The sequence below is a fragment of the Theobroma cacao genome, chromosome 8, assembly GCF_053813885.1.
Source record: "Theobroma cacao isolate CCN51 chromosome 8, ASM5381388v1, whole genome shotgun sequence".
In the NCBI taxonomy this organism is placed as follows: Eukaryota; Viridiplantae; Streptophyta; class Magnoliopsida; order Malvales; family Malvaceae; genus Theobroma; species Theobroma cacao.
In genome coordinates this window covers 6,721,824-6,749,815 of record NC_142646.1, presented here as the reverse complement: position 1 = coordinate 6,749,815, position 27,992 = coordinate 6,721,824, and the positions used below count along the sequence as shown (strand labels likewise).

The following is a 27,992-nucleotide window of genomic DNA, read 5'->3' as shown; positions in this document are numbered from 1 at the left end:
AAAGGTACTTCCGGGAAAAGGCATGTGCTAATTGCCAACTATATTATCTAGTATTTGATTATACAGAGAGACTAATGAACGGAATCACCAACCACCCTAAGTTTTTACACGAGGCAATAAGATAGCAAACAATTCACATGCATCAACTAATCCCCCATAACAAGGAGTAAAATAATCCCAATCCTGCAGGATGCACTTGCAGTTAACTAATGGCAGCTCCGACATGCAAGTGGTTGAGACTAGGAAGAACTTGAACTGAGATGCGAAAATCCCTAATACATACAGGGAAGGTTAGCTTAACTTTTAACAACTATCTTCTGCCTTCAGGATCTCAAAACTACATTCTTTAGGTATTCAGGACTCACAGACTACATAAGCAAAACCTTGACATTTGTCAGGCCAAAATCATACAAAGAGAACATCTTTGAGATCCTGCATGAGTGCAGGGAGAAGAAACAAGCCCCTGCTTGACAAACAGCTACTTTGCCGCAGCAACCAGTGCAGATCTAGCTCGTGTGAAAGTAGCAATGAGTGATCCAAGCTGCAATTTATCATTGCACCCAAAACTCAAATGATACCTGCAAATGGTAAATATATGGGTTGATGTAATTGAAAACCACTCAACTTGCGTACATGTATAACTTCAACCACCTTGTTCATTAATCAGCAAGTTCATCAATATCCAAAAGCCAAAATGGCAGATGCTTCCTTCTTTAGTTTCTATTATAATATCGATAGAGAATACAAACACAAGTTTTAGCTTTCATTCCTTACTATTAGTTGTTACAGTCTTTATTACAATGAGGACTTATCAAAATGCCATTACCTACCATGTAATACCTTCCACACCCTATTGTTTCTTCTCACATGCTGAACCATGGGCATTTCCCTTCTATGTGGGGGAAAGAGCTACATTTGATTATAAAATTACAAAACTGGCCACAATGGAGTGAACTAGAATCATCCGTATGCAAATATTAAAACACATACAGACCTATAACCGTCATTTCCTTCATGCTTTCAAAACAAAGGCAATAGCGTTCTCTTTCAGGGGTTCCATATCATCTACTAGTCAATAATTCTTCAATCTATTATCTAATAACCAAAGTATTATTTATATTTATGTTAAGCAAATTTCTTTCAACATTCTGGCCCCAATTCAAACAGCCAACACCCAACAAATAGCCTGAGTATGAGAAAGGGGAGATCTCAAACAATAATAACAAGATGACCTAATGGCTTTAAATCAAAAATCTTATTTCCACTAAGCACACTCTAATTAAAGTCCAAATCAAGAAATTCATAATACTTGGATAAAATAGTCTTATTTATTAAATAAATGCTGAAAAGTAAAAACATGGTGCTTATTGTAGCCAAATAGCCTTGACCATACTTTTCATCTTCACTCTTTTTTTTTCTTCGTTATATGATGCACTCATATTTTTACATCTCAATACCTCAGTTTAATTTTATCACTAGCCTCAACTAAAATGAAACAACAGTTTTTTTCTACCAATCATTCATCTGTATCTGTTTGTGTGGTGTGTGTGTGTGTGTGTGTGTGAGAGAGAGAGAGAGAGAGAGAGAGAGCAGCAGCAGCAGCAGCAGCAGTATATGTACTTACTCTATGTCAGCCAAATCGTTAATTAATTGAACTCGAACATCTGAGGGCATCTTAATCTTGAAAACAAACCTGTTCAAAAAGAGTAGTGGATGACTATCAAGCAATAAAAGCTCCAAGAGTGACCAATAAAAATTATAACGGACATGGCACTTACATTGTCACTTCCCTTACAATATCGACCAAGGCCAATCCTTTCCTTGTCTTGATTTCAGATATCCCTACACAGAGTTAATTACAGAATAAACAGATGGTTCCCAAAAGAACAAAAACTACATCTACAGACTAGAATTGTAGTGATTGTATAACAAACTGAAGAATTGGGATGAATACGTTTAAAACTCTCAGCAAATGATTCATTCAGAAGCCAGTAAGATATTTGCTCAATGTCTTTAGGCAACGGATTTCCAGTACAGAGATAAACGGCTTCTTCTGTAATCTGCTGAGAAGCCATGTGTGTTGACTGCATATAGCAAAATATATATATATATTAACAATGCCACTCTTGCACATTTGTAAATAACACCAAAAAATCAACAACTCCATAGGTAATTAGGCATCTTCATCTCCCAAATCCCCCCTCAACAAGGGCAATGAAGTACATTCTATGCATTAAAAAGAGTTGACATCATCTTAAAACACAAACACATGACCTGACATATTAAGTATAACTTAGATGAGACTTCAACCCTCCAAATAACAATGAAAGATCATATACTAATGTAGCATGACTTACTTCTGCAACAAAGTCAAGAAAAGATCCGACCATCAATCCAAATTCAAGAGGAAAGCATGTGCACTTTTTATAAACAAAATTTCTAAAATATGCTCAGAATTCTTTAAGAAACATTGAATATACCATCTGTCTAGCCCATTCTAGTTCTTGCCAAAATTCGAGACTGCCCAATCATGATATGTGCAGGTCATATATCATCTTTTGTTTTTCTTTCAATGAGAAATTTCAACTAAATCTCTTTTCTATTTCCATTCTCTTTACCAACAAAATGTTAAGCATCTCCACCCTCCCCTCCTTTTCTGTGACGATCCTGACAGCCAAGCAGAATGACTTTGCAGCATTAAGTACAATTAACCAATATTAGGAATGACTAGTGTTTTCAAAGATTTAGAACATCAATACCAACCTGTTGTTTTTCTAACTAGCATTTCTAAAACAAGTACTATTATCATACACACCAATGTACACAAAAGCAATATACAAGTAAGGGATCTAAAAACCTGCAAAATGTTTAAAGCCTTTCTCATGTCACCATTGCTAAGCCGTACAAGTGCTGCCAAGCCACAATCAGGTACATCCAGCCTGGTCCAAAGAGGCAAAAAGTTTAATAACATTCAGGTGTAAGATTCAAAGTGACAGTCCAAAAAGAAAAGGTAAAGCCACACGACAAACACCAAGGAATTAATTTTTCACTTTTTCACAATTCTAATACAAGGTTGAAAATGATTCAAGCCAAGCTAGGCTTTAAAACTTTCAACTAAGCTGATTACATATATAAGCAAGCTTGAGACAGGCCTGAAATGACAAGCTCCAGCTTAACTAGTGGCAAATTTGTAAAATCTGAAGGTTGGTTTTTGTAGGCTAATTTTATTTACAAGCCCACTCAAATATTAGCAATTTGGAACAAAGAATCAATCTAAAAGTTTTAGAATGTTAGCAGTTTGAAACCAAAAAATAAAAAAACAGAGAAAGAATTCTATTTATAGGCTGACAAGTCAACAGAGTGAGCACAAAAGAGTGACATAAGGAAACAGAATACATGCCTTTCAGCCTCTATAACATTTTTAAGTCGCTCAGTGACATGAATAGGATCAAGAGGTGCAAATCGGAACCGAGTACATCTGGACTGTAGTGCCGGAATGATCTTGTTGACATGATTACAGATCAGTGCAAACCTAGTATTCTTTGTGTATTTCTCGATAACTGCAGACAATCATCGAAAATATAGGCATAAAAAAGATAATAATAACTTGTCAATGAGATAAAGCTTGTCAGGAACAATTTATACCTCTACGCAAGGCAAATTGTGCATCCTTTGTCATAGCATCTGCCTCATCAAGTAAAATCAACTTTACTGATGACTTTGCCCTGTGAAAACCTCCATGTTAACCATCAATAAGTTACCTTTGCAAAGCATTTATTGAGACCAAAATTTTATGGCACACAGTCATAAACATATAAATGAGTGCAAAACGCCGTACCAAAATCCAAAACACAATAAAAAAAAATCAACCCTAGCAACACCCCCCTCGCCCCGGCCTTTGGCACACACTCAATCACTCTAAAACTCTATACCAAAATCAAAACACAGACAATCATGAAAGAGGTAATCGTAACTCACAGACACCCAAGAGCATTTTCAGCAGCAATAGAAGATAACAGCCAGATTGAAATAACAACTACAACCAATTTATGCAGTGTCAAATTCTGAACTGCTACACTGGCAGTAGTTGTCACACTGATGCATTAGATAAGCAATAATGGAGTAAAATTAATTGTGCACAACAAAAAAGAATTTTACCCAAATGAGAAGCTTTGAGTGCTAGCAAAATCTTGAATCTGTTGCCTAACAACATCAATTCCCCTTTCATCTGAAGCATTCAGCTCGAGAATCATATTATGATAATGTGCTCCATAAAGCTTCCGTGCCACAGCCAGAATGGTGGATGTTTTGCCCGTACCGGGAGGACCATACAGCAGAAGATGCGGCAATCTGTTCTCGCTCGTAAGCCTGTCAACTAATTATTCCAAATTCAAAAATAAAAAAAACGAGTACATAATTTGTTACTATAAGATATCGAGGAAAATAACATAACAAATCCAATTTCCTTGAATTTAGTAGCCAAGAGAATGATTTTATTAATCTAAAATTAATTGCTAATTTACAATCAACAATTAAAATGAAAGAGCAAAACGAAAAGTTTGAAATCTCGAATTATATTTGCTTCTCCATTTCCTGGAGTTCCTTTCTTTTTTGCCCCTATAATTTCAGTGAAACAGAGAAAAAAAAACAAGCAACTTATGGGGAAACATATTTACTTATCCAATAAAATGGGGGAAATACATTTTAAAAAACCTAGGATGGAGAGAAAAAGGAATTACTAGTGTCGACAATGTCGCGGTGAGCGGCGACGTCGGCGAGGGATTGAGGGCGGTACTTCTCGACCCAGGGAGTGGCTTTGGTATCGTTGGTTGTGACGACATTTTTGCCCTTGCTTAGCTTTCGAGAGTGGTTTTCTTTCTGGTGATTGTCGTCTTCGTCGATGTCCATCAGCGAAACTACTTCCGCCATTGTCGACGAGTTTTTTTCTTCCTCTTTTTCTTTGCTACGATCGTGGTCGTTCGATCCCCGCCGTTCACTACGGCTGATGAGTGTGAGAAGAACCCAAGGTGTTCCGTGTCATTTTTGACGAGTGTGAAGGCGCCAACCCTGTTTTCGAAGCGCGCTTCTTTTGCTGTACGGTACTACGGTTCGTCCGGTTCTTTTTTTTTTATTTTCTTTTTGTTTTAAGTTTTAACAAAATATTAGTATGTAAAAGATTCTTTTTAAAGAAATCAATTTACATTTGTTGAATAAATAATCTTGTATAAATAGAAATATGATTGCATATCATATTATATAAATTGTTGTGAAAATTGCCCAATAATCAATAAAGATAAAATCTAGAAAAAATAACCAAACAGAAAAACACAATAATTTACGTGGTTCGACCTCTTGCCTACGTCAACGGAGTGAAACTGTTTTTCTATTATTGAGAATTTAAAGTACAATAAATTGACCTTACCAAGATTCTTTGCACACTCTTCCTCAATAACCTCCCAATAACACTCACTCAAACCACTTTCGCTCTACTTAGAGCAAAAGATAGAGTTACAAGATGTTCCCTTTCTAAAGTTCTCAAAGCATTACTTGTAATTCTAAAGTCTAAAAATCCACTTTTATAGTATAAAAGTCCAAAGTAGAATGTGATTAGGATTCGATGTGGAATAAGAAGTTTAAAACCATACAACTACTTAATATTGTATACAAACAAAAATCATAATCAAATAAGATCTAGAATTATAGTCAACCTAAAACTCAACATAAATTATGATAAAAGGGGTTTTAATTATTTAAATCTACTTATATAATTAAAAAAATCACTATAAACGCATACGTAATAATTCATTTTATAATTATAATCTATCAAGGTCAAGCAATTTGTTTTTCGGGATTAGAATCCTCAAGTCCAAAAGCTAGTCTGTTCCCATTAAACAAAACATGCTCTTTTTATGTTAATTTATTACCTAAAAGTCTAAAAATATTTAACATGTTGAAGACAAAAAAAAAAGTAAATATGATTTTTTTTATTTTTTAATTAAATTTTAAAAAAATTACAACTTATAAAAAGTAAGTTTTCATATTTTAATAAGTAAATAAAATTATAATAATTACATATAATGTAATCAACATGCGTCTATTGAAATATATCATATCACATTATACAATACATATTACATATCAAATTATATATTTTTTATATTTGATCGAAGATTATATAGTTTTTTATTAATATATTATCTTATAATTCATCAAGAGTACAAAATATTTAAACGATACAAAAGAGATATACATTTTACCTTTTTTTTTTTTTTATAAGAATGTGTTTATAAATGTCATCATCCTAAAGGGTTTGTTTTGTTGAGAATGTTTGTTGTTTGATTTTGCCATAGAAACAATAATTGAATGTTTATTGGATGGAATATGATCTAAGTCATAGAAAATGGCAGTTTGTCTTGACATGCTTTATCGGTTATAAAACATGTCATTCTACATGTGATTTTAAACTAACTTATAACTTATTGCATCAATGCAACTTGGTTCCAATACCCAAAAAGCCAAATATAATTTTATAAATTAATGTCAATAATGAATCATGGAGAATTGTGTTTCAATAATAATACTATAATATTTGTTTGTTTTAAAATTTTTTATGCATATAATTTTAAATAATAATAATAATAGTAAGAGGTAATAAATAGGTTATGCAACCAAGAGTAATATTTTCACTTAACTAGTTAACTCTATCAATCTCTCCAAAGTCACTTAACCTTGATTTTTCTAAAAAATATATGTGGTCTTTCATTGCAAGAAAGCCATGTACCACACGATACCCCTTGAAACGTGTATGTATGTAGATATCAATTGGCTCAAGAGAAATTGTAATTATAATAAAATAATAAATAAAATACACCACCGAAAAATGTATATGAGAAAATCATGCAATTATTTATATTTATATATAATCAGGGTCCTAAAATCATATCCAAAACATGTTAGAGATATGTTTTTGAGGAGCCTTTGCCTTCATTTTGAAGAATTATAATACTTGCAAGCCATTATTTTTTCTATAATCTTAAAAATAAAAAATTTATAATATAGATTTTTTTTTCATAATACTTTTCAAAGCTCATAAAATATTTAAGAAAATTTAAATGAATTCTTATTTTTCTACCGTCTTAAATCAAGTTTTTGTAATTTTTTTAGACAAATAAACTCTCGTGATTAATAATTAATTACTAATCATTAATCAAAATATTATTTATTATTTTTATATTTACGTGACATTAACATGAAAGATAAAAAATAACACGAAGTAGGAAAAAAATCCATATTATATACATCAAGAGATTGTCTGTCAGCTAATGCATCATGATTTAGACTCCTCCATCATAATATACAAGGTATATTTCATACTACTTCCTTGTTAGATTGGCTGTTTTTAACTTAAACATAAGCAAAGTTATGGTTAATGGGGTTCCGTGGAATATGGTATTTGATATCTCATGTTGGTTTTTTTGCAAATGGAGAATTTTATTCGAATAAGACTCTCTTTATAGAGAGCTGATTGAATTTAATTCAGAGCTAGGCATAGATACACGTTCGACTTGAATATATATTTTGCAGGAAGGGAATTCAGATGCACCAACCAGGGTGGAACGTTTGATAGGGTGATTACCACCCAGTGCGGACTGTATTGCTTTTAAATGTTGATGGTGCTTTTTGACATTCTTTAGACAAGGCAGCGGCGCAAGGTGCATCATGAGATGCACAAGACGAAGGGAAGGGAGGTTTCTCACTCAAATTAGATAAATGCTCAGCTTATACATAGGAGCTTTGGGGTGTTTACAAAGGTCTAGATCTGGCATGGGCTTGTCCTAATTCGGAATTTGACTCAGGCAATCCATAGTTGATTATATAATTAACAAGAGTTTCATAGTAGAAAAAAGATTTATAGTCTATAATAATCTTTTTTTAGATATTAGAGATTTATTGTTATATAATGCAATGAGATTTTGTTTACTACCATTAAAAAGAATATAAACTGATCTCTGTTTTCAAAATGAAAAAATGACATATAAATATATTATATTAATATATCATGTCATTATTTTTTATATTATATTAATATACTTTATTGATAAAAAAACAATGAATTATTATGAGTACTTTAATTAATAATAATTAATTAATTATTAATAATTTATTTAATTTAAAATAAAAAATATAAAAATTTAATCAAAAATAATAAATAAAAATTTATTTTTTTTTAATTTTTTTAAAAATATTTCAAAAGTGTTTTTTTTTTTTAATTTTAAAGATATTTTTTTTATGATCATGCAGAGCACATGAAGGCGGAAGAAAACCCAACTAGTCAACAGCACCGCCCTCAGCTTGCTTTTCGAAAGCTTCAGAAGGTAGGGAGAAAAATAAATATCAAATATGGCAACGTAAGGTTAACGTGCTTCTCACCAAATTTGCCTTTTTATCAAGACAAAACTTTCAATTTCAAAATCCAACAGTACCTGACACTAGGGGCATATCTGACAATTTGTCATAATTAAAAAGTTTGCAAAAAAGGGGAAAAAGAAGCGCACAGTAGGACAAATTCAAAGAAAACCAATTAATCAGAAAACGCAAATAAATTAAAGCCTCGTTTTGGAGGGAGAGAAGAGAGAGAGAGAGAGAGAGAGAGAGAGAAAGAGAGAGAGCAGCTTAAGGACAGCACGGTATTCACTCCTCAGCCTCCTCTTGCCGGCATGTGACAGCCCCCTTCTTTGTTTTCTTCTCTCTATAGAACGTTGACTTTCCTTTGACTTCTTCGTCTCCGTTCTTTTTTCCTCCCGAAGATGTCCAGTAGGTCACATCGGTCCTCCAACTCGCCGTTCCGTTCACGCAAATCTCCCGTTCCGTCGCCTTCCACCAAGACGGCCGGTCGGCCGGTGACTCCATCCCCCACGACGTCGTCTCGGCCTCCTTCTAGACTTTCGTCTTCTCCAGCTACTTCTTCTAGTCCCAGTCCAGGTCCAAGCCCGCCCATTGTCGTACTCGAACTCCCCGAGACCACCAAGTCTAAAGAAAATGTCACCGTCACTGTCCGTTTTCGTCCTCTCAGGTACTCCCTCTTTGTGGCTGTATTCTGTTGGTCCGTTATTTAGCTGTCGCTGACAGTACGGCAGCTTTGTTGCTTCAAACTAATATTTAATTTATTTCTTTTTTTGAAACAGTCCGAGGGAAATTAATAAAGGAGACGAGATAGCGTGGTATGCAGATGGGAATTTTACAGTGAGGAACGAGTTCAATCCTTCTATTGCTTATGGCTTTGGTTAGTAACTTTTTATTTTATTTTATTTTACGTATTTGAGTTTTAAGAGTGCAATAAATTTTCATTAAAGTGACAGTAGAATTTCTTTTAATTTGTAGAGTTGCCAATTGCCATGAATTTTTGTTCCTTTTTTTTTTCATTTTGGATTCACTCTATCTTCCATTTTGATAGTGCTGCACTGACTAAATCAATAATGAACGAACATTGAGGAATTTTTTTTTCCTTTAAGGATAGAAGTGTAAGCGTTAATTTTATTTATTTTCTATTTGGATTTTGGAGTGGAAGAGTTAGAAAAATGAACTGGTTAATAAACATTTTTGGTTGCAAAGATTTTTATCTTTTGTGTATGTTCTACATGATGGCCGTGTTTTCTGATATATTTTACTGAAACGGCCTTTTAGAACTTGGACATGTATCACATTTGTTTTTGAAATTTCTTATGGTTATTGATTTTCTAAGTTGATTTTCATGTCTGTTACAGACAGAGTTTTTGGTCCAGCAACAACTACACGCCATGTCTATGATGTTGCTGCTCAGCATGTTGTAAGTGGTGCCATGCAAGGGATAAATGGTAACTTTCTTTATTTTTTAATTTTAATTTCACGGACTATGATGAGCTATTGAGCTGCTGTGAGTCATTATAAGTGATTTATGACTGTCACTGTTGGTTGTGATGTACGGATGGGATATCTTAAATGTCCAATGACCCATTAAAATGATCAATTATGTGAAAATTATGGTATCACTTTGTATGAATTTTGATTTGAAATTTAGTGAACAAAGAGAAGAAAGCCTTAGTTAACACAGAAATAAATCTCACTTAAAATAAATCATTTCATGCAAAATTCATAGTGAAAAAAAAAAATCAGCTTCATTTTTTTTCTGTGAACTGTATCAAATTCAAGCGAACAGCCAGGACATTGTAAGAGGGAAAAGAGGAAGAAGACTTGCCCATGTTCTTTGAAGTTTTAGAAACTAAAGAAGGATAGATTGGTGAACAATAATTCTGTTAGTACTTGTTCATCTAGAATATGGAGCAGTTGGTGGACATTAGCTTTAGCCAATTTTAGGAGAAAAGATAGTCATATTGATTAACCTAACATTCAATTTTTTTTTATGCAGCATTAACTTAATATATTTTGCATTGTTGATACAATACAATAAATAATTTCTTATTAATTTTTTAACTTGCTAACTGGTTAAGAAAGTTCAATTGTAGTACTCAACTAAACTGGTTTAACCATTTTATGAATTTTAATTATTGAAAATTAGACAAGAAAGAGTATCCCTCAGTAGAGTGGTGGAAAGGGATAATGTACACACAAGCACTAGTTTGGAAGGGTTTAATAATAATAATATAAGGCCTATTTTCTTTCTTAGCCTGGGTTCTGTAGTAATTCAAATTGAATGATGACAAAGTTGTCATTTCATGATGAATTGTTAGATGATTATGATTGCTGCGATCTCATGCAGGCACGGTTTTTGCATATGGTGTTACGAGTAGTGGGAAGACTCATACAATGCATGTAAGTGTTGAACAAGAGATTCTGTCATTTCACATCCTTCATCTCTGCGCTCTAAGTTATACTATACATACCATGAACATGTTTTTCTATTGGCTATTAGAGCTTCTTTTTAGTGATTGATCTATGTGGCGGATATTGGATGCTTCTGGGACTGATTTGAATGAAAATACATAGTTTTTTCTTGGAAAGTACATCAAACATTACAATCAATATCTTTCTTACTTAAAAAGGCTTTGAGCAAATGCGAATGTGTGTGAATTCTTCTGTCTGCTGTTCTTGACACTTTTATCAGAGAGTTAATAGAATTTTACTAATAAATAAAGTCCTTTAGTGTCGGGCATTATCTATCATCAGAGGGAGAATCACAGGAGGGCCCTTTCATGGAATTCATCATGTTTATCCTATCTCTTTACACTACTTAAATGTACCTTGACTGCCTTTCTTGATGTAGGGGGAGCAAAAGTCACCTGGAATTATTCCATTGGCTGTTAAGGATGTATTTGCCACCATTCAAGAGGTAATTGGTTGATCTTCCATTTGATTCAATGTGTTTTTAGACAATATACTTCCTTTGAGTAACTTAGCTTTTTTCTCTTTTAGACACCTGGGCGGGAGTTTCTTCTTCGTGTTTCATATCTTGAGATTTACAATGAGGTTGGTCTTCGTCTTATTTTCATTTATGTGAATTTTATACTATTTTTTTTTCATTTATTATGCCAAGCTAATACATTTTGCTTAAAATAGTAGAAGTTAATGTCCAATGACTTCAAGTTGGGAGTTTTTAGGAGGCTAAAAGAAACATAGAGACATAGCCGGAAGGCAATATTTTTTTTTGATCTGTATTCTAGAGGGTTCTATCTTGTCTCCCTGTAATGTTATTGCAGTTTGAGCTAATTATCAGGATTCAAGGGAAGTTATATAAGCTTTAATTCATGATAGTAGATATTGGATACTGTCAACGAATTCAGAATGCTTCATAATATCTAATCAGTTTTGGACCATTGTTTGATGTGGCTTCAAAACTTGTATTTAGGTTTACTCATTGAATATAAAATGTAGCAAATGTAGGGGGTAAGCATTAAAGGATCATTAGTTGTATTTTATATGTTTTTAAATTCTTTTCTTTTTTGGCACGGTTAGTTTGGAAGAAAGGTGCATGTAGGTAAGGCATCAGATGATTAGATCAATCGTGCTATTTAGTCTGTATTGTTGGCTGCGAGTGCATGTGCTAGGCACACAAAAGACTTCTTGGACTGGACACTGCATTATTCTTCACAAGTGATTGAATAGATGAGTTATTTTTCTGAAGATCTTTACTGTAGCTCTGCTGTAAGCATAATAGACCAATCGATCTTAATGGTGTCACTTCTTGTTGTACTCCAACTAATTGTTCAGTTTATTAAATTTGATGATCACTAGAAGCATCATGTCTTGTCCAAAGACCCTGCTCATTTGAAGTAAATGCTTTTCGTGCGTTCTTGTTTGGTGGTTGTATTAATAAAACCTTCTGCTTTTGCCCTCTTTGTTCACCAGGTCATCAATGATTTGCTTGATCCTACAGGGCAGAACCTAAGGATAAGAGAGGATGCTCAGGTGATCTAATGCTTTCTCCCTACTTTTCACCCTTCTAAGTGCATATGTTATGTACCCTCAATTATTTCTATGTGGAAGTTGTTCTTTTATTGTCCTTTGCCTCATGTTATCTGCTTTTATTGCTGCATATGCGCTGCTTTGTGGTAGATTTATATTTAAACTGTACACTTATACCGCTTTTCAAAGTAAAAAACCTGTACACTAATACCTACAATATTACAGCAATCACTGCAGTTTGTATCATCTTAACAGTTTAAGATCTTTTTTATTTTAATTTGTGGTATATAATGTGAACAGGGAACTTATGTTGAGGGAATTAAAGAAGAAGTTGTTTTGTCTCCTGCTCATGCTCTTTCCTTGATAGCATCTGGAGAAGGTTTAGTAACACTCACTTTCTGTATTCTAGTAGACATACACAAAGAAACATTTCTCCTTTGGTACACTTAGTTGTCATTTATTTTCTTGAGATTTTAATTTATTTCTTAAAGCATAATTTTTAATTTTTTTTCTTTCATTTCTATATCCCTTTATATTTATTCATGTAGAAAGTTTGTTTCCTTAATTTTGTCTTTTGTCAGATTTTAGGATTTCCTAATTATTTTTTGCTCTCTCTTTCTCATATCTACTCTCTATCCTTTAACATGTGTTTTTTCTGATGTTACAGAACATAGGCATGTTGGTTCTAATAATTTCAACCTTCTTAGCAGTCGAAGTCACACTATATTCACCCTGGTACTTATCTTTTGCTTAATTCAAACCTTTAAATATATTTTAATGATTTCTTATATCATTAGAATTTTAAACCTTTGCTTGAGCAGAAAGTCTTATATTATATAATTTCTCCATGTGAAATAAAGGCAGAGATAGCAAATCTTTTCGTTGCCATCTTTGATAGAAATGATGAGATTTAGTTGGGCTGGGCATTCTGGGTTCAAATGCTACAGGGTAGAAAGGATATTGAAGTGTTTTGAAAACGGAAAAGGATGTATGTTTTGTAGAAGGTTTTTCTTGGTTGTTCTAGATGAATGATTCTATCTTGACTTATTTATTTATTTATTTGGACAATCTTTTTGAATTTGGTATTGGTAATTCTTCATGATCATCATGAATGATCACTTTGATGAACCTACTCAACTCTTTAAGAATTATACTAGTACAAATTTAGGGATACATTAAATATTACCCAATCAAGGTGTTTTTATATTTGTTCTTTTATTTTCTTTTTCATGATTCTTGTCTCACTCAATATTCTATCAACTATCAGACAATTGAAAGCAGTCCACGTGGGGAGACGAATGGGGAAGAAGATGTGACTTTATCACAGCTGGTAAATCCCTTACTCATTTATATTATTAGAAGTTAGGATATCTGTGGGTTTTAGCTGATCTTATTTGATGGTGCTGCTTTTCTGAATAGAGACATCCAATGTCATCCTAGTGTTGGTATCTTTATCTGACTGGAGTTTTTTTTTTTTTTTTTTGCAGAACTTAATTGATCTGGCTGGATCTGAAAGCTCTAAAGCTGAAACAACTGGATTGCGGAGAAAAGAGGGCTCATACATAAATAAAAGCTTACTGACTCTAGGAACTGTAAGACATCGCTGCTTCTTTTGATCTTCTCTTTTCTCATTCTTTACTTTTAATGAGTTAGGTTAACACTGATCCTACCTTGTTGCATGGCTGCTCCCCCTCCCTTCCTTGCCCATGATATTTTGTTCTTACATAATTTATACATTCTGCAATTATTTATTATCATAGATCTTATGAAGAACTATTTTGGACAAATTTCCAGTTGGATTCACATTTACTTTTGCGTTGGTGCTAGTTGTGGTGGTGCGTTAAAATTGATAAACTTCTAAACTTGTCAGGGCATGATTTCGAAGATTTTGTTCAACCAGGCATATCCTTTACCATGCTTATATGTTTGCTAATGAGCTGACATATATTCTCATTGCAAATTTGATCCGCAGATCTCAAGACCTTTTGCTTATTAATTGTCTCTGATTGTAGGTAATTTCTAAACTGACGGATAATAAGGCAACACATATTCCATACCGAGATTCCAAGCTCACCCGTTTATTGCAGTCGTCCCTCAGTGGCCATGGACGGATTTCTGTAAGTTCAATTAGTATCTTAGGTGATTCAGTATTGCTATTATTGGCATTTTGTGTGATATCTTTATTTATTACTTTTCCCCCTGTTGAAATTAATGTTGCTGCTGCAGCCATTTTTCGCTTTTCTTTGTCTTCATAATTGTATGCTGAAGCATGTTTGTCAATGCTCTTTCTATTCTAAACTTTGTTACAGCTTATTTGCACAGTGACACCCGCTTCCAGCAGCAGTGAAGAAACACACAACACATTAAAGTTTGCCCATCGAAGCAAGCATGTAGAAATCAAGGCTTCTCAGAATAAGGTAAATTCTAGGCTTATTGTTTATTTGTAGTGTTAGATGAAACTTTGTTAGGCAGCCATGTGATTTGTTTTCTTGACCTGTTTAGATTATGGATGAGAAGTCACTTATCAAAAAGTATCAGAAGGAAATTTCCTCTTTAAAGCATGAACTTGAGCAACTAAAGCGGGGATTGATGGAAAACCCTTACATGGCTACATCTACACAAGAAGATCTGGTTAATCTAAAGCTTCAGGTTTGTTGCTGTTCCTTGAAGACTTTTGATAGTCGTACTGGTTATTTCTACTACACACTCCAAAAGTAAGGAAAATTACTGATATTAACTAAGGCATTATTAGAATCACTTTCATTATGGTGAGTGTACTTTATTCTTGGTATTCTTAAATTCCAATTTACAGGATGTGCTCCAGAAAATAAAAATAGTTCAATGTAGCTTGTAAGCACCAAAATAGCTGATTTTATTAAGGTGTCATTTCTTGTTATTGTTTCTGATATGCATTTTTTTATGGTGTCAAAGCTGGAAGCTGGTCAGGTTAAGCTACAGTCACGATTGGAGGAAGAAGAACAAGCAAAGGCAGCATTGATGGGAAGAATTCAGCGATTAACTAAACTTATCTTGGTTTCCACCAAGAATTCCATGTCCTCTAACATTCCTGAAAGGTCTGGACATCGACGGAGGCATTCTTTTGGGGAAGATGAGGTGTGTGACCTACCATTTGAAGCATGTTTAGCATGAATTATGGCTTCCTGATGTTTCACAATCTTAGCTATCATGCCAGTATGTAGAATTAGGCTTTTTGCACTGAATCATTTCTATGATTCTCTTAACAATTTGAGTTCATGGGTATTATTTCCTCAAATTTACATTTAGACACATTTGATGATGCAGCTAGCGTATTTGCCAGATAGAAAAAGAGAATACATAATTGATGATGATGCTGGAAGCTGTGCTTCTGAGCTCTCAATGGAAGGAAGGGATGATGTCACAAATCTGGATGAGTTGGTTAAAGATTATAAAAGGAATAGGAGGCGTGGAATGCTTGGCTGGTTTAAACTAAGTGTGAGTTCTGATATGTATTTTCCTGTTCTTTTGCCTTCAGCATGAGGTGTGAAAGTGGAGATTTACTTTTGGACTATGGTGGTTGTCAAAATAGAAAAATGTAGAATGACCATTGTTCTGTTGTTTCAATATTCCTCCACTTTTTATATGTATGCTTCTCTCAAGTTATATTTCCCTAAAACTTATTGCTGTCAACGCCATTCATATCTACCTGTGTGTTTCACCGTGTTACCATAAATTTAACCCTTCCCCCTTCCCCCAATCACCTCTGCCCACCTCCTTCTGTGGCTTTACATGAATAGTCTACTGCTGCGTTCTTGATTTCTTGTAATTAGATATATATATCTGTGCTGCTGAATTTAAGACTTGGATGACTATGACAGTTGATCAATCTGAAACTTTTTCATATCAAAGAATGCAATTATGATAAACCTGAATAAATTTATTTATTTCTCACATTTTTTTGAATTATAATAATTTTTCCATGAGAGCAGCAGTTGTTATAATTGTTTTAAAAAAGGTGAATCCGAAAAAGGTGAAAGGATTCCTCATAACAGGTAACTGAGAAAGGATTAAGAACGATTCAAAGATGGAAATTAGAAGTTCACTGTAATCTTTCTGTCTTGCTCCGCTTTGTATTTGAATATGGCAATAAAGGAAAACTCAACCTAGGTGCTTCTAGATAATTTTTCTTTCTGTTTCTCTAAAATTTTTGTTCTTAGCATCATTGATTTTGTACTTGGAAATTCAAACTAACTAAACTTAACTAATCAATGTCTTTGAGAATTTTCCTCTGTAGAAACCTGAGAATCTGGCTGGACAGTCACTGAGTGCTGATAGTGGGAGCTCTGCAAGTGGCTCTCCTGCATCTTGTTCAAAATCTTTGCAAGACAAAGTCACATTTAATGATACAAAAGATGTACGGAGAAAATCAGTTAGTAGGAGAGGAGATGATCCTGCAATTATTGATTCATTTCCAGAAAGAACTCAAGCTGGTGATTTGTTTAGTGCAACTGTTGGTGGCCGTCATTTGCCTCCGGTAAGAACACTCATTACTTTTGTGCATTTGTTTTCATTTATGATTATCCAAGGTGGCAAGTGATGCAGCATGAAAAGAAGCTGCTGGAACTTAAGATTTTATTTTGTATTTTTGTTTTATTTGTTATTCAGTGTTATGCTTATTTTCCAAGTACTAGGGCCTTAGCTTCATATTTGGTATTCTGCATTTCTATTAGGATTTAGCTATAGGTGCCTACATCAAATTCCATCTGACAGATATAACTAACATGCCAAAGGTCAGTAGTTGAAAAATGATAAAGCTGATACTTCAACACATGAGATGAAGGAGCTAAAACTGAAAATTTTAAATCAAACTAATTTAGAAAACAAATTTGGCAGGACAACCTGATGGTTTTTACCTTATGATCCATACAGGGTTTATGTGATGTAGAAATTTAAAACTTCAGCTTGAGCTAAGAAAGCTATAATAGAATAAGTTGGAGAAGCATTATAAGATGTAACTTATAAGAGAAACCAGGATTTCTTGATGGGTGGTATCCTTCTCTCTTAAATATATTCAATCACGTTGTCTGTGGGAATCTGATTGTCCTAACTTGTTTTTTTAGGTTTTCTATATTTGTGCATTGAGGCTGTTGGTTCTAGGATATGCTTTTCCTCAAGTTTTCTGCCTTTTCTTCTACTTTGTTGTGTTAAGATTATGCATAAGAGTGCTAAAAAATTATGTACATGTACATTGTTTGAGATTTTCAAAGAAAGCCCAAACTTGTATAGTGGTTATTTAAAAAATAAACCTTTGCTTACGTAAGTTCTTGTAAATAAATTTTCTCACTATCGTAATTGTGAAAACTAACACTTCTTCTGCTCATGTTTTGGGTTATTCGGATAACATGTAAATAAGTGTTATAGCCTATAAGTTATTGCTTAAAATGTTATATTAACTGGGATTGCTGAATGCGCTTTCCAGAGTGGGACCACTATTACAGATCAAATGGATCTTCTTCAAGAGCAGATGAAAATGCTAGCTGGAGAAGTAGCATTGTCTATTAGTTCTCTGAAAAGGCTGTCAGAGAAAGCGGCTAGCAGCCCTGATGATTCACAGCTTAGGGTGAGTTACACATTATACTGAGCACCGTATGAGAATTTCTAAATTTAATGGGTAATAATCGATGACTCACAATGTTCATATTGGTTAATACAGGAGCAAATGCGGAAGTTGAAGGATGAAATTAGTGAAAAGAGGCATCAAATACGTGTTTTGGAACAACGAATGATTGGATCAGTTGAGAAGACTCCACATACATCAAATAGTGCTGAAATGTCACAGGTAAGCATGCATCAAGTAATGGATTGGTATGGACAGAAATGAGAGAAATTGATGGAATCAACAAATAGAAAATTAAGCTTTGAACATTTAGATGGTTAAATCCCAGAATTTTTGGGTGATGCTACCACATTGTGCAGAGAAATTTGCCTAGTATTCACCTTGGGTTTTTCCAAGTTAATCCACAACTTTCCATGTCAGTCGGTGGAAGAAATGTGCAACATTATATTAGCCCTGTGCAGTTGTGTGTATAACTTCTGCTTTTGAGGTTAATTCTATCTCACTCTATTTTTTAAAATAATCTTTCAAATTTTCTGTTTTATTATGTTTAGAAGTTTCAATAAAACTTCTTTCTGTCTGACAGTAGTTTTATGTTATAGTGAGGATCGAAATGAAAAAAAATAAATTACAATGCTTTGACTTTTGACGGCCAAAAATAAAATAATAAACAGCTGTTTTCTTTATAATATTTTTTTGTGGGGTGTGGTAGGGGGTATTAGGATGTAATATATCATTTTTTTGTTGCTCATTCTCACTGAGGACTTTTCCTTTTTGGCCCCTCTTTCTTGCTGATTCAGTTTATTACTCTCTAATGTAGGCTCTGTCAAAGCTTACAACACAGCTAAATGAGAAAACTTTTGAACTCGAGGTTTGTTATTCTATTTACTTGGTTGTCATGGTAATGTATTTTAATGTCAAATGCCATGAATATTTTACTAATTTGAGTGCTTGTTATGGAATGTCTATTTAAGATTAAGTCAGCAGACAATAGGATACTTCAGGAGCAACTTCAGAGGAAGGTAGAATATCTAAAGTTGCATTTTCTTCTCCATTCTTTTTTATTTTAGTCTTTGTATATTAAAAATAATCTTTGGTTCTCTTAATAGATATCAGAGAATGCTGAGATGCAAGAAACTATTCTTCTACTAAGGCAACAGCTGAATTCATTACCAGATAAAAGCTCCAAGATTCCACAAGAAAGTGCAGATAATGAGGCTAGCCCAGAAAAAACTTGTTCTGAGGAGTTATTACAGAACAATGACGGGAAGACTGGAATTGGTTCATGCAAAGAAACTTATGGTGATGATAATACACCAACTAGTGTCATGAGCTTGAATCGAGCATTTTCCCAGGAGGACTCCAAAGAGTGTGACAAAAGTACCTTGTTGAATACCCAAGTTCTTATTCAGGTTATTCCTCTATTAATTCTGGCATCTTAAGCAATATGAACTCAGAATGCTACTTTTGTTCTCTGCTTACTGAAGGGAGGCGAAATAGCTGCACACTCTTCCATGAAGGGTTTTACTCATGTGTTCAACCTGTTTATTTTCTTAGGCTGCTGAGATAGAAAGCCTGAAGCAAGAGAAGGTGAAATTAACTGAAGAGAAGGATGGGTTTGAAATTCACAGTAATAAACTGGCAGAGGAAGCTTCATATGCAAAAGAGTTGGCAGCAGCGGCTGCAGTTGAACTTCGAAACTTGGCTGAAGAAGTAACCAGGCTTTCTTATGAAAATGCTAAACTGAATGGTGAACTGGCTGCTGCAAAAGAGGCACGCTGCAGATCCAACTGTTGTCAGAGGACTGCTCCACATGATTTTAGACAAAATAACATGGGTGGTGCTCGGCCTGAGGGTCGTCCCAGGAAACAAGAGAATGGAATTCTCATTGGGGAGTTGCAGAAAGAACTTAACATGAGACACCAAAGGGAAGCTGCCCTGGAAGCTGCACTATCTGAGAGCGAGCAAAAAGAAGGTGATTTGCGAAGAAGAATTAATGAATCAAAGAGACGTGAGGAAGATCTGGAGAATGAGCTTGCAAACATGTGGGTGCTTGTGGCAAAGATGAGAAAACCTGGTGTTAATGCTGAGGACATATTATCAAATATTTCGCAAACAGGAGAAAGAAATGGGCTTTTGCCATCCAATGATCGCTCATTTAAATTATTCAAAGAGGAAGAAAATTGTGAAAATTTACATGGGATGAAAACATATGAAGAGTTAAGAGCTTGCTATCGGGAAGAAAGGAGAAGATGTGAAGAACTAGAAAGGCTTGTTTCCAGAATGAAGGTATGTTATTTCTTGATCATGATTTGAAGAGATGAACTCATATGTTTATTTTCTCGTGCCAGTTTATAGTTGTTGATTTTCTTCAATTATAAATCTATCTTTCTGCCGTCTGGTTGGCTTCTATAAAAGGGTTCAGCCCTAATATGAGTATAAAATTAATGTTCATCTTAGCCTTGGGATGTAAGACTTTTCCAAACCAGTTTCGGATCATTACTGAAATGGCAATTGAATCAAATTTTTGGTGCTCTAGTTTCAGTTATATAAGTCTGATATTGAAATGCCAGCTTCCAAATTTCGTTTGATCTTGCGCATCTTAGGACCACCTTTTTATATTTCTGAAGTTTGATATAGGCCTACTTAAGTACCAATGAAGCCTGTTAGTGAAGCTGAAAGTTGAGCTGCAGTTTTGTTTGTGTATTTTATGGTATTAGCTATTCTAAATGAGTAGGACCACTCAATATATATGGTGTAAATGTTAGAATGTCTGCTATGTAGTTGAATTTGTTTATTGTGTAAGTGTCTTGAAATGGTTATGATTTATATTTTTCTTTTGTAGATCTTTAAGTTCCATCCAGACCTATGACACAAAAATTGTGTTAGAAAAGCTTAAAATCTAAACTGATCAACCCTCTTTTCCAGGGTGAAGATATCAGTGGTTTGGATGTTACAACTCTTGAAGAACTGCAGAATTTTCATGTTGAGGCTATAACAAAAATCTGTCATGCAAAGGTTATATCTCTTTATACACTTTCTGGAAATGTTGCTATATTACAATAATTGCCATTATTTATATGTTCCTTGGTTTAACTTCTTTGATAGTATACCTAACTTAGCTAGTCCTGATATTGCAGCTACACAGAGCTTAGTTGCGTGATGATTTAGTATTCTGTCATTCATCGCAATAATTAGCTGAATAATTATCTTCATGAATAATCCAATGACATTTTGAATGCTTAATATCGGTGTAGCAACAAGCAATTTAAGCTTTTAGGGAGCTGTGAACAGGATGTAAAAGTTAGCAATATCCTGTAAAATAATATCTTGTGGTTCTTTAGTATTTCCTTTTCTTTCTCTAATTTTGGTTCTTTCACTTTTGCAGTGTGCAAATTATATTTTGTAGTATGCAGAGTTTAACCATTCACAGAGGATCTTGCATATGATTTTTCCAACCATCAAGGTCAGTATTGATCCATTCCTTTTTCCTATTGTATTGGGCAAATTTAAATTAGCTTTCATTGACTTCATGAAAGAGGAGGGAAAAGAAAAGGGATTGGGGGGCGGGGGAGTATCACGTGCAAACTGATCAACTAAACTAAACTCAATTGAGCCTTAATATGTGAAATAGAGTATATCATTTTTCATTGTTTTTCTACAGGAGTATTTATAAAGGTGCTTCCCAACATTGAATTAAATATTAGTTGATGCATCACTGCATCTATGGGCTTGATATAATTATTCATTTGATTATTCATGCGACAAATTATCTATGTATATATTCATATATCCATGGATATTTCAAATATCTGCAGTAAAAAGTCGCGAATTTTGCTGAATATCAAGGATATATAGAGTAGTATCGATGGTATTTCAAAAAATATCTATGAACCTTTCGATTAATGAATAATTTTACTGATGATTTTAGCTGAGTATAACCATAGAACAAAATTCAATTAGTTATGAAATCAGAATGATATCAAGTACTAATAGTTGGTATGATGGTCTTTATGGGTTACATAACTATGAACGATCAATGCACATGATGAACATCCACCGTATTCTCATATTGGAAAGCAAAGTTTTGAATATGATCAACCAATTAAATTACATGTGGATTATAATCAGTTTTCTCTACCTGGATATCAGGTTCATGTTAGCCAAGTCGAATATTTATGTGCAGAATTATTTAACTGGTTATCAAAATGTTATAACATGGATTCAATAGTATGAAATAACTCACCATACCATGAAAGTGAAAGCTCAAATTATGATATTGGCTTCCAAGGAAATTAATGTGGTGTTAGGTATTATTAATCATTTGATTTTATAATATTTGGTGTTATTGAAAATCAATATTGTACAAATTTATTCAATTTATTTTTATTTCTTGTGTAAATTATAAATAATATATTAATCTTGATTATATATATTTTTCACAGCCTACATATTTACCAATGTACTTTGTAGCATTTTTGTATGCTGTCATTCTTATCTTATGACTTTAAAATATGTATAATTATATATATAAATAAATATTTGCTAAAATTTCATTTCAAATTTTCAACATTTTCTAAAAGTTTCCATCATTTTTTCCTACCTTTTACCAACATTTGTTGATTTTTGTAAATCTATGGATATATTTGTAGTTTGGAGTCCGGAGGGCTGGATATGTAAACACATCGATATCTAATTCCTGGCTTATCAGACCTGAGCCAGCAAGCTTTCGCCTCCAGGCTCCATGAATATGTATTTCTACGTCTGTGTAGATTATTTTCACCATGACCAGAGGGCTTATTAGATGACTCCCAAGTCAAACGCTTGAAAGCTACGATTGAAGGAGGTTGATCGAGGAGATTAGTGTAACTCAGTATCATAGCCTCCTCAAGTCAATGTTCATGATTCTTTAAAACCTGAAAACTACTTATGACTGGGTTAGTCACACCGTAGTAAGGTCATAAGTAGTTCATCCACAAATGCACTACTATGTTTATCCTCATATATCATTTACAGCATTTATCTGATGGATTACACTGTTGCTCATCTTGCTGATGTTACGCAGGTTTAACGTATTCTGTACATAATGGGAAATATTAACCAAATTGATTCATTTCTGAGACGGCTTCTTTCTTCCCATCATCATAATTCTGTGGACAAGCACGCATCTTTTTCCATATCGGAAATCCGTGTAGCTAACTGGCAGCAGAAATGCCAGAAAACGTGTCAAGTTGTCCAGGTTATGTTCGAATTTCTTCTGCTAAATATATTTGTATTACCTTTGTATCTGGGATAATACCCATTTACATTTTATACCTTGTAGGTTACCAAAAGAGGAATTGTTCTAATGTAGTTCTACAACCAAACAAATGTATGTATTTGCTACATCTGATAGTATGAAGTTGTTTTGCTTTATCTTTTACTACTTTATCAGAGCTCCCTTCTGTGAACCCGCATGTTCCTCTTGCTGGAAGCTTGTGTTGCGGGATGCTTCTCTTCTAAGATGCCAAAATTGGCTGCATATGGTTGTTGAATATCTTCGTTATAATCACTGTCCAAACTGTTAATAAACAGGAGGAAGAACAAAAAAAACACACTGGTAAGAAAATGGTGAATGCAATTATAAAGACGAATAGCAAATGCTGAGAGACTGAAATGGTTCACGACTTGGGAAGCCTATCACAATTTGCAGACACCCATCCAATCTGCTGCTTCTCGTTGTCATAAACCACCATTTTGTCCTGCAATGAGATGTCTGGGGAGCAAAAAGATGAACGAGGAAGAGTTAGCCCAAAGGGGGGAAGGAAACCATGGACCCTGTTTCTTCTCTATTGTTTCTAACCTCCAATTATGTTGAAGTCGTCCAATCCTGCTTCCGTTCCATTCAAGATTCCTAAGCATGCGTTTCCATGTTCCTGCAATGGAAGAGCATGTTAGATGTGTCGCTGCACATGTGCTTGCTTGCTCGTATCATATTGCTTTGAAAATCATTGATTAATTCATTGCTCACCGTGACAATAAGATAAGCTTCAGGTGGTAACTGTAACTGAATATTCCTGGTGTTTGTAAAGCTCAGTGTCAAGGTGCTGAAATAGTGCTTGACATCATGAACAGTTTTGAAAGGTTTTGAGCCTTTCCAGCAGATTGGAAGAGCTTGATCATGCACTGTATTCAATGGCTTCCCGGTTAACCCTCTCCTTACCTGTAACATGCAATTCCGGATCAGTCCCTTAAACAAAGCTTCAAGATTTCTCTCAACAGCGGAGCACTCCTACTGATTTTCTTACCAGATCAAGTACGGCTTCATAAACTCGCAAGCAGAAGTAAGTGTAGGAACTCCCACTGTCAAAAACTATTTTAAGGTCCTTTATACCAGTAGGTTTTCCACCAAAAAGGAGTTCTGCTGGACTGGACAAATAATGTTTACTGAAATAAAATAACCCAAAAACAGAGAACAAAAGTCAAATGGTAAGATGAAGTTGCAATAGAAGAAAAGCTAGTGGATATCATAGTGCTTACGCGACGTCTGACATTGGCATCCAAACAATTCCTGAAGAAGGGACAAAATCATCTCCTAGGAACAAATATCCTCCACCTTTCCCGCTTAAACAATGGCCTATTACATTTCTTATAAGATTAAAGCTTTGCAGCTGTGACAAGATGCTTGCTTTGCCATTGCCAAGCGCAAGGACTCCAGCTGTTGAAGGAGGAGGGTATGGACCAGGATTCTTCACATCATAAGCGCATCTATAGAAAAAGGATAAGAAAAGATGACATGCGGTTATTAGGAAGTGAGTACTTCTGTCAAAGCTGAAGCCATTTCCACACATCAGGACACTACTTTCATAGCAGAATCGAAAGTATTGCCAAAACTGAAACTTCAAGGTTTGCTAAGTTTATAAAGAGAGCAAAAATATACCCACCCAAAGGTCAAACGGGGACGAATAAGGGAGCCATTCGTAAGTCTAAGGGAAAAGAGGTCAGTGACCAGCACACCAGTAACTGAACCATGATCAACATACTCGACCTCAAAGTCGCATTGGTCATCCGGTGTCTCACATTGAGGACTTCCTGGGAAGTGAACCGCACCACAGGAGGGATGCTCACAGTGTACAAGAACGTGTTTTTTAGGCTTGTAAAGATCATTGACGGGCTATAAAGAGACAAGGTCATAACAAGAGATAAGCAAGGACATGGTAGGAATCAACACCTAGTCACAAATTTACCTTGGTGCAACCGTTGCAAGGTGCATCACATTGGACCCAAGTGAGGTCACTGCCTGTATCAATATCAAACTCAAAAACCTTGGGTGGATGTCCTATGCTAAGCGACAAAGAGTAGTACCTGCAGATTGTTTCAAGGAAAGCAGGAATTCCATAATTTTCAATCATTGGAGAGAAGGGTAAAATAAATACAACTAAAAATTTTATAAACAGAACTATACTATTATAAGAGACAAGATTGTTCATCGAAACCATACTCCCATAGGCCCTGAGTTTTGATTTCATCAATATTATGATACAAGATATCATATTAGAGAATCCAAACGAGAAACATTTCAAGAATTCTTCTCAAAATTTATACTACAAACTAAAAAGAACACGGTAGAGAAAGACAAGACAAGAACTAATCAAGTGATACTCAAAATTCCCAGTAGAAAACAAGACTCAAGCAGAAAATCAGCAAGAATCCCACTTTCACAAACAAAGCTACACATGCAAGAAAACAAAGTATCACAAAACTAACATACTTGAAGAAAGCTAAAGATTGAGCAAGAAAATATAAACAAACTAACACTTCAAAAAAAGCAACGGAGAAGAACTTACCCGAGAGGATAAACATTTCCAGTAAGAGGAAAAAGAATAGATGAACCAAACCCATTAGCAGCGTTTGGATGGGTTGACTTTTTCTTGTTGGGTTGCTGACTGTCAGCTGAGAAATACCCTGGAAAAGTTGCAGGCAACAGTAGAAAGAACATCATCATCCGTGGCACTGTTGCTTTCATTTTCTTCACATCCATCTTTTTTGGTTGAGCAAATCTTTTGTAACAATCGACAAATAAGTTGGATTCTTGGGAATCTAAGAAGCTATAAAAGGGAAAAGAGAAAAAAGACTCTGTTTTGTTTGGATCAAAAAGAGAGTTTTGAGAAAGAAAATATTCAGGAGAGAGATTTAAGTCTTCTTGGCCGGGTCTGGACTCTGGGTTTTAGTGCATTTAATAGATGTGAGTTTGCAACGTCGGACAGCGTCCTACCTGTTTTTCCCTATTAAAATTAATTCTTATTTTAGACAGATAAAATGATTTTTGGAACTTTGTGGAAAAAGAGAAAAAACAAGTTTGTGGGAAATGCCAAAATTTTAATTAGGTTAGGAATGAATAATTATTATAAATAAATGAAATTTACTCCTAATATCGACTTAATTTAACGGCTGTTACTCGTTTTTAATATAATTGAAATTTAATGTTTATATTTTATTGTTTTAATTAAAATTTAAAAACTCGTTTTGGAATTATATTTCAATTTCAATACATGTTTAATTTTAAATAATCATTTCTTGCATGTTGCATAAAAATATCTTAATTTTTTTACGTGTATTTTTCTTTGCATGTTTAAAGTCAAAATTATTTTTGTTTAGTATAGATTCTCTATATTTATTCTCATTAATAAAAATTAAAGGAGTTTTACCAATTTGATTCCGAATAAAAGATTGTAAAAAGAAATTAGTAAAACACATCTAGAAGAAAGCTTTTTACTTTTCTTTTAACCTAGAACTATATTGTTGAACATTTTTAACACTAGTAAATGTGGGACACAATCTCACATTGGATAAACAAAAGAAAATTCTTCAAATAAAGAGTATAATAAATTTATATAATTAGATTAAAGTGGGTTAAGATGTAAGTAAGACCATGATTAGAGTTTTTTAAATCTTTTTTTTTTGTTTTTAAATTACATAGTAAATTAGTTTCATCAATATAAAATGTAATCATTAATTGAGTTTTATTATGATCGAGATTTACCATCTGTAATTCATTTACACATTATCAGTGAAGATGAACAATAACACAGCTTTTGAAGTCATTTCATTGTTTTTTAATTTTGTGTACTGACATATATAGTCGAAATTGCCCCTTAATATTTAATACGGACTTGGGATTGGCAAGGGCAAAGTTGGGCTGTTCAACTTTTGGGTAACAAAAAGAAGATCACATGCGTGGGGTGAGAATCAAGAGAAAGGAACTGGTGGGTCCGCAGCTTTGATCCTTTTCCTCTTCCTTGTTTTCTTTTTCCCATTTGCAAGTTCTCTCAGGTTTGAAATCTGGTCCGTTTCTGTGATAACAAAAATCTCAATCACTGAATTTTCACATGATAGAAAACTACTGCATACTTTAAAATGTCTATGGAGAATAACCAATGACAAAACAGTGATGAACATATAAGAGAAAGTTCATAGAGAACTCTTGTCATGAACATTTTTTAATTGTGGGAACGATGCTTCCTCTGAAAAATGTGTAAAAGGATGATGGGTCATTGTGTTTGAAATGATTGACATCTTTTTCCAGCTTAAAAGGAGAGAAAGAGGGAGACAGAGAGAAGGCCAGAGCCATCAGGTCCAACCACCTGTGTTTATTTCTGATAACACTCATTTCGATTGTCTTTGAGGTGACCCAAAGTGGAGGAGTTGGGAAGTTTGCAATGAGTGCAGAAAGTCTATCAAATCATTGTAAGGGTGTTTGTGACTGAGAGATCATTGTACCTGGATCGTACTTTCTAAGACTTTTGTTCTTCAAATATCTCAATATCTATTACTAGAGGGAAAAGAAAAGAGACATTTTTTTTTTTAAAATCAAATAAAAGACACATCTTAGTACTGCATTCTACAAGATGGATAACTGGGAGAAATGAACTCGTTTGCACAGTCAAAGATGCATCTTTCTCGGATATGAAACTTTCTAAAGCTAACTTGCAGCATAAGATATATCAAAGGGCATTGTGAA

The 27,992-nt window shown here is 34.1% G+C and overlaps 3 protein-coding genes across 6 annotated transcripts; 1 reads left to right on the top strand and 2 right to left on the bottom strand.

Annotated features, from left to right (window-relative positions):
- Positions 1–8: 8 nt before the first annotated feature.
- On the bottom strand, positions 9–5,099 carry LOC18592371 (replication factor C subunit 3). Its single transcript, XM_018125756.2, has 9 exons — positions 4,740–5,099; positions 4,159–4,375; positions 3,646–3,725; positions 3,401–3,560; positions 2,858–2,939; positions 1,955–2,084; positions 1,779–1,842; positions 1,625–1,693; positions 9–578 (listed from the first exon to the last, which is right to left on the bottom strand). Exons 1-9 carry the CDS (start codon positions 4,927–4,929, stop codon positions 479–481), a joined length of 1,092 nt encoding a protein of 363 aa, XP_017981245.2. The 5' UTR covers positions 4,930–5,099; the 3' UTR covers positions 9–478.
- A 3,478-nt stretch (positions 5,100–8,577) lies between these two features.
- LOC18592370 (P-loop containing nucleoside triphosphate hydrolases superfamily protein) lies at positions 8,578–23,414 on the top strand. 4 transcript variants are annotated; one of them, XM_018126017.2, is made up of 27 exons: positions 8,578–9,073; positions 9,186–9,283; positions 9,765–9,854; positions 10,757–10,809; positions 11,261–11,326; positions 11,410–11,463; positions 12,343–12,402; positions 12,700–12,778; positions 13,067–13,134; positions 13,667–13,729; positions 13,887–13,991; positions 14,412–14,516; positions 14,709–14,816; positions 14,902–15,048; positions 15,331–15,513; positions 15,703–15,873; positions 16,673–16,912; positions 17,858–17,998; positions 18,092–18,217; positions 18,813–18,863; positions 18,967–19,014; positions 19,102–19,404; positions 19,550–20,281; positions 20,921–21,010; positions 21,381–21,458; positions 22,645–22,949; positions 23,058–23,414. In XM_018126017.2, the coding sequence occupies exons 1-25, from the start codon at positions 8,808–8,810 to the stop codon at positions 21,399–21,401; spliced, it is 3,468 nt and encodes a 1,155-aa protein (XP_017981506.2). In that variant the 5' UTR covers positions 8,578–8,807; the 3' UTR covers positions 21,402–21,458; positions 22,645–22,949; positions 23,058–23,414. The 4 variants fall into 4 exon arrangements, with proteins under 4 accessions (XP_017981506.2, XP_017981508.2, XP_017981505.2 ...); XM_018126019.2 differs by lacking the exon at positions 22,645–22,949; XM_018126016.2 differs by having other exon boundaries at positions 22,645–23,414.
- LOC18592369 (aspartic proteinase Asp1-like) lies at positions 23,244–26,205 on the bottom strand. Its single transcript, XM_007019061.3, has 9 exons — positions 25,819–26,205; positions 25,219–25,336; positions 24,916–25,145; positions 24,512–24,739; positions 24,280–24,418; positions 24,003–24,194; positions 23,835–23,907; positions 23,660–23,747; positions 23,244–23,552 (listed from the first exon to the last, which is right to left on the bottom strand). The coding sequence occupies exons 1-9, from the start codon at positions 26,010–26,012 to the stop codon at positions 23,423–23,425; spliced, it is 1,392 nt and encodes a 463-aa protein (XP_007019123.3). The 5' UTR covers positions 26,013–26,205; the 3' UTR covers positions 23,244–23,422.
- Positions 26,206–27,992: the final 1,787 nt, after the last annotated feature.

What these genes read in the sequence shown, in the direction of transcription:
- LOC18592371 (XM_018125756.2), bottom strand. Translation starts at nt 4,929, where the DNA reads ATGGCGGAAGTAGTTTCGCTGATGGACATCGACGAAGACGACAATCAC. An exon ending in CCGCGACATTGTCGACACTA is followed by an intron (nt 4,376 to 4,739) that starts GTAATTCCTTTT and finishes TGGAATAATTAG; the next exon opens with TTGACAGGCTTACGAGCGAG. An exon ending in ATTGTAAGGGAAGTGACAAT is followed by an intron (nt 1,694 to 1,778) that starts GTAAGTGCCATG and finishes CTTTTTGAACAG; the next exon opens with GTTTGTTTTCAAGATTAAGA.
- LOC18592370 (XM_018126019.2), top strand. Translation starts at nt 8,808, where the DNA reads ATGTCCAGTAGGTCACATCGGTCCTCCAACTCGCCGTTCCGTTCACGC. An exon ending in GTCCGTTTTCGTCCTCTCAG is followed by an intron (nt 9,074 to 9,185) that starts GTACTCCCTCTT and finishes TTTTTGAAACAG; the next exon opens with TCCGAGGGAAATTAATAAAG. An exon ending in TTGGCTGGTTTAAACTAAGT is followed by an intron (nt 15,874 to 16,672) that starts GTGAGTTCTGAT and finishes TTTCCTCTGTAG; the next exon opens with AAACCTGAGAATCTGGCTGG.
- LOC18592369 (XM_007019061.3), bottom strand. Translation starts at nt 26,012, where the DNA reads ATGGATGTGAAGAAAATGAAAGCAACAGTGCCACGGATGATGATGTTC. An exon ending in CTTGCAACGGTTGCACCAAG is followed by an intron (nt 25,146 to 25,218) that starts GTAAATTTGTGA and finishes GTCTCTTTATAG; the next exon opens with CCCGTCAATGATCTTTACAA. An exon ending in AAGCTTATCTTATTGTCACG is followed by an intron (nt 23,908 to 24,002) that starts GTGAGCAATGAA and finishes CTTCCATTGCAG; the next exon opens with GAACATGGAAACGCATGCTT.